The 5,208-nt window shown below is 38.4% G+C and overlaps 1 protein-coding gene across 1 annotated transcript; it reads right to left on the bottom strand.

Moving 5' to 3' along the window:
* Positions 1-594: 594 nt before the first annotated feature.
* LOC115779953 (uncharacterized) lies at positions 595-4,831 on the bottom strand. Its single transcript, XM_030728860.1, has 12 exons — positions 4,699-4,831; positions 4,351-4,410; positions 4,195-4,245; positions 4,059-4,118; positions 3,909-3,959; positions 3,648-3,707; positions 3,498-3,548; positions 2,783-2,842; positions 2,627-2,677; positions 2,052-2,238; positions 1,755-1,961; positions 595-942 (listed from the first exon to the last, which is right to left on the bottom strand). Exons 1-12 carry the CDS (start codon positions 4,794-4,796, stop codon positions 775-777), a joined length of 1,104 nt encoding a protein of 367 aa, XP_030584720.1. The 5' UTR covers positions 4,797-4,831; the 3' UTR covers positions 595-774.
* Between the last annotated feature and the right edge of the window lie 377 nt (positions 4,832-5,208).

Here is a 5,208-nt window from a genome sequence, read left to right on the forward strand (position 1 = left end):
ACGACACCAGGTATCACTCTGGTCAGCTAAGAACAGAAAAGTGAGCTCAATTCACACAGACTCACTAAAACTAAACAATAAAACATTGAAAAATGTTGTCTGGCCTAACAAGTCTCAATTTCTGCTGCACTATATGGATAGTGAGGTCAGAATTTGGAGTAAACAACATAAAGACATGGATCCATCCTGCCTCGTGTCAGTGGTGTAATGGTGGTGGATACATTCTTGGGGCCCTTGGTACCAACTGAACATCGTTTAAACTCCACAGTCACTAGATCTCAATCCAACAGAGCACCTCTGGGATGTGGTCGAACGGGAGATTCTCTGAGAAATGTCCCAGCTCCTTGTTAAATCTATTCCACAAAGAATTAAAGCAGCTCTGAAGGCAAAAGGGGGTCCAACCCTGCTCTAGCAAGCTGTAACTAATGAAGTGGCGGTGAGTGCATATGATTGGGGGCTCAGTAAAATCAGCTTTTATAGACATTTTAATCAAAACAGACATTTAGCAAATAACACAGTTGACATCTTTTAATGGTGAACAGCAATAATATATTTTACATGTTAATAAGTCACTGCACATGTAAAACATCTTACCTGTGATCAGATTTAGTGGGAAAGCTAAAACATGTGCACACTGTACCCGTTAATAATGCTTTTCATTGGAGTCACTGTCTGTTTTGGCTTACAGTTTAAGTAATTAACACTGCAAATGTCATAACCATCCACTGCTGGCGGGTGCCTTTGCTTTGTGACAGAACATGCCACAAAATATCACTAATGTTTTTCTCTTGTTCCTCCATCCTTTTTAAACAGTGGCTTCCTCCAGTCCACAGTGAGATGACTGTAGCTGCGAGGCCTCTCTTTGGGCATTAATGTCGCCTTCACCTTATCATTCCTCTTTTCCATCAGAGCAAGAGCGGGTGTCATTGGATCTGTGTAAAACTGTCAAGGAAACAGATTGACAAAATAAAGTATGAGCAGCAATTACTGACTTGTCACAGATCAATTAATTGAAAATTAATGCTACAGTGTTTCCCAACCTGGGGGTAATTATTACAGCGATAAAAACCTCAATACAGATGTTTCAGTATGTTTCAGTGTTGCTTATTACCAATTTCAAGATGATGGCTTTTAATACAAAAACCACTGGAAGTTGCAGTTCAATTTATTTATATAGCCCCAAATCACAACAACAAGGTGCTTTATTTTGTAAATAATAAAGCACCTTGTTGTCTCAGTGAGGGGCAGAGCTCTGCCAGGACCAGCTGGGGTTGAAGGGAAGGAAAAAGGAGAACACAGAGTAAGGGAGAGGGATGAGAAACTTTAATGGCCTGCAGCGGTGGTATAAAAACCTGTGGAGTGAAAGAGGTGAGCGGAGCAGAAATGCATCAAAAAGGAAAGTTTTCAGTCTAATCTATAGAGCAGAGAGGGTGTCTGTGTCCCGAATCCAAACTGGGAGCTGGTCCCATATACCAGGGGCCTGATAGCTGAAGGAACTGCCTCTCACTTTACTTAAGAAACTCTGGGAACCACAACTACATCTACAGTCTGAGAAATGCTCTTTTGGTATAATATGGCACTATGAACAGGCAAAAGGGATGCATACTGTTATATATTAAACAAATTATTTCTTCTGCCACTGATGAAGTTTTACATTGTAACACGTAATTTGGGTGAAACAACCCTTTATAATTACTTATATGCATTAAATATCTCTGTAAATTGTGAGAAATACACCAAATCTAAACACTTACACTGGTCCTGGAATACCTCGGCACTGGGACTTCTGTCTTATCATGACTTGTAGCTGTGCTTTGCTGGCTCAGATCCCACATGGACTGGGCATGTATAGTATTTGAGTCTCTCTTAAACAGTCCTGAACTGGTCCGTGAAATATTCTTCAGGATGTCACTCAGAGAGCTGTAGCTCTCAGTTCTCTGCACACTCAAGATTATTGGCATCTGACAGGAGAGAAATGTATCTCAGTTTTGCCAGAAGTTTGATATCAAGGTGATCTTGAGAGTTTTGAAAACAAAAAGCCCGTTACTCACTCTAGAAGATGGCTTGTTCTCCACTTTTGGCATGACATGATCTGTTCTACTGTCCTCTTCTGCAGTAGGAGGCTCTCTTGTCTTAAGAGAGTCACGTCTGTGTGTTGGTGCTTTTGCTTTATTGCCAGTTCTGTTTGTACTTTTGCCATGTAACAATTTGCTCCTCTCTATGGGGTGGTGGTCCATCCTGCAGGAATTAAAAATGAGAAATGTTATTTCAGACATTTTAGTCCATTTGAATATAAAAGAACAGAAATGTAATTTTAAAAAACAATGTAAGGACAACACACACACACACACACACACACACACACACACACACACACACACACACACACACACACACACACACACAATGCAATCATCAGTAATTACAAAATAAATAACCAATACGTGATTATATATATAATATATGACATTGTATATATATATATATATATATATATATATATAAATGCTTGTGTATAAAACCTTAGCATGGATGAAAAGCTTAGACAGGTAATATATATAATATATTAATATAATATAATTAGACATGCCATTTTAAAAATAGTATACACATTTGATGATCTTACCTTTTTGTTCTCTCTGAAGTGGCTGGCTCCTCTGACAAAGTCTCTGTGTTCCTGTGAAAATAATCAAGATTCCAAATGTTTGTGTAAATAATCAGCATGAAAAGAACAGAGACAGCTAAAAGTCTTAACCATAACATAACTTTTAATAACACTCACCTGAAAATTGTCGATTTTTCTACAACTTCATTTGGCACGGGAGAGAGGTTTTCTTTGATCCTGTCAAATACAAACACATCTGTAGAAAATACTAATATGTGCATATGTATGTATAGATGACATTTTGAAAATAATGTAAATATTGTTCCCTGTCATGGGTTTGAGTTCTTTATTATGATTTTGTCTGTTCTGAAGTTTTTACCCTGGCTTTCCAGTTGAGTTATTATCTGTCTGTATCCTGTTCAGATGTCCTGTCTGGATCTCTGTGTATTTGTATCTTCATTTGTTCCTGCCTCCCCTCAGCTTTCGCCAAGTCTGTGACTCTGTTAAATGTTTCCTGTTTGACTTTGTCAGTCTTTGTCTCTTGTTCTCTGTGTTTAGTTTTATTCTTTGTCTTGTCTTTGGGATTACCCGCAGCTGTGCTCCCCACCTGCTGCCTGTTCCCTCATTATTCCCTGAATATATCTTGTTTGCTTTTCCCTTTGTTCCTTGTTGCATTGTTGTCTGTGGCTGCCTGCCCACTGTGTGCTCTCCTGTGGAATCCAGTTTTTGAGCCGTGTTCTAGTTTGTGCTGCTGGCCCCGTCCAGCTTAGTAAATCCTGTTCTCGGCAATAAAGCTGACATTGAGTTCTGTTTCTGAGTCCTGCATCGTGGGTCCATCTCCTGCCCACCACACAGCTAACCGTGATAGTTCCCTGTGCCTTGATGATCTTACCTTTTTGTTCTCTCTGACGTAGCTGGCTCCACTGACAAAGTTTGGGTGTTCCTTTGAAAATAATCAAGAATGTCTGTGTAAATAATCAGCATGGAAAGAACACAGACAGCTAACAGTCTTAATCATAACATAGCTTTTAATAACACTCACCTGAAAATTGTCGATTTTTCTACAACTTCATTTGGCACTGGAGAGAGGTTTTCTTTGATTCTGTCAAATACAAAACATCTGTAAATATTCTAATCTATCTATCTATCTATCTATCTATCTATCTATCTATCTATCTATCTATCTATCTATCTATCTATCTATCTAGCTATCTATCTATCTATCTATCTATCTATCATGTTCATATATATGGAAATGACATTTTAAAAGTAATTATTTTTCTGTATGTTTTCTTGATCTTACCTTTTTGTTCTCTCTGAAGTAGCTTTCTCCACTGACAAAGGTTCTGTGTTCCTGTGAAAATAATCAGGAGTCCAAATGTTTGTGTAAGTGATCAGCACGGAAACATCAACTAATAATCTTAATCATAACATAGGTTGTAATAAGACTCACTGGAAAGTTGTTGAATTATCTACAACTTTGTTTGCCATTGAAGAGAGGTTTTCTTTGATCCTGTCAAAAACAAAAATCTGTAACAACATCCTAAAAATAGCATAAATATTTTTTTTCAGTGTCTTGTAAATCTTACCTTTTTGTTCTCTCTGAAGTAGCTGGCTCCACTGACAAAGGTTCTGTGTTCCTATGAAAATAATCACAGTCCCAAAAGTTTGTGTAAAATATCAGCATGAAAAGAACATAGACAGCTAATAGCTTTAATCATAGCATAGCTTTTAATAACACTCACAAGAAAACTGGTGATTTTTCTACAACTTCGTTTGGCACTGGAGAGAGGTTCTCATATAACCTGTCAAATATAAATGTTTTTAAAAACATCCTGTAGCACAAAATATTGAAAATATGCTGTTTCCCATTCTGGAAATTATTCCAAGAATCATACGAAAGGATAAGGATAAGGATTAAAAATCTGTAATATAAGGTTCAGTAAAAGATGAAGCATGAAAACCAACTAAAGTTTTGGTTAAGGGCCGCAACAAAGATTTTAGCCATGAGAATTTTAAATGTGTCTGCTGTATCCTGATATATTTATTCTAGGACTCAGTAATGGTGTTGAGGCTGGTTTAGTTAACAATACCTTCTTTCATCCACAGAATGGTTCTGGTTGTTAGTGAATCCATCCATAAAAGCCGTATTTTTAGCAAGCATGCTGTTCTGTAGTGGCATCTCTTGCATCCCAATTTCCTCATGGAAACAAAGAGAACTGGCTGGCAAACTGGTGTCTTCTGGAAAAAAACCCAGTACTTCCCAGTCCAGAGGGGAATCAGCAGTTGGGGATGGAGGGTCGGTAATCTCGGGACCCACAGAGGTCTTTTTCTGGAGTCTATGAGCTGAAATGTCTTTTTGGTGATGGTAGCAGTTCACATGACTAACAGCAGTAGGGACTGGGAATGAATTACCATACAGGGTCCTGAACTCCCTGTCAAATGAGTCGACAACCGGTCCCTTCAGAACAGTGATCAGCTGCCGGTGCAGACGGGCATCTGTCCATGTAAAGCTGCAGAGTTCAGCAACAATGTTTTAAGTCTCTTTCAAGTGTGTGTGGGTGTGTGTGTTTTACATATAAACAGATGGATGCCAAGTGTGT

This window comes from Archocentrus centrarchus, chromosome 5 (genome assembly GCF_007364275.1).
Source record: "Archocentrus centrarchus isolate MPI-CPG fArcCen1 chromosome 5, fArcCen1, whole genome shotgun sequence".
NCBI classification, from domain to species: Eukaryota; Metazoa; Chordata; class Actinopteri; order Cichliformes; family Cichlidae; genus Archocentrus; species Archocentrus centrarchus.

Coding starts and splice junctions, on each gene's coding strand:
- LOC115779953 (XM_030728860.1), bottom strand. CDS start 4,796: ATGCAAGAGATGCCACTACAGAACAGCATGCTTGCTAAAAATACGGCT. Junction 2,678..2,782: donor GAAAAATCGACAATTTTCAG/GTGAGTGTTATT, acceptor TTATTTTCACAG/GAACACAGAGACTTTGTCAG. Junction 943..1,754: donor CGAGGTATTCCAGGACCAGT/GTAAGTGTTTAG, acceptor TTTCCTTGACAG/TTTTACACAGATCCAATGAC.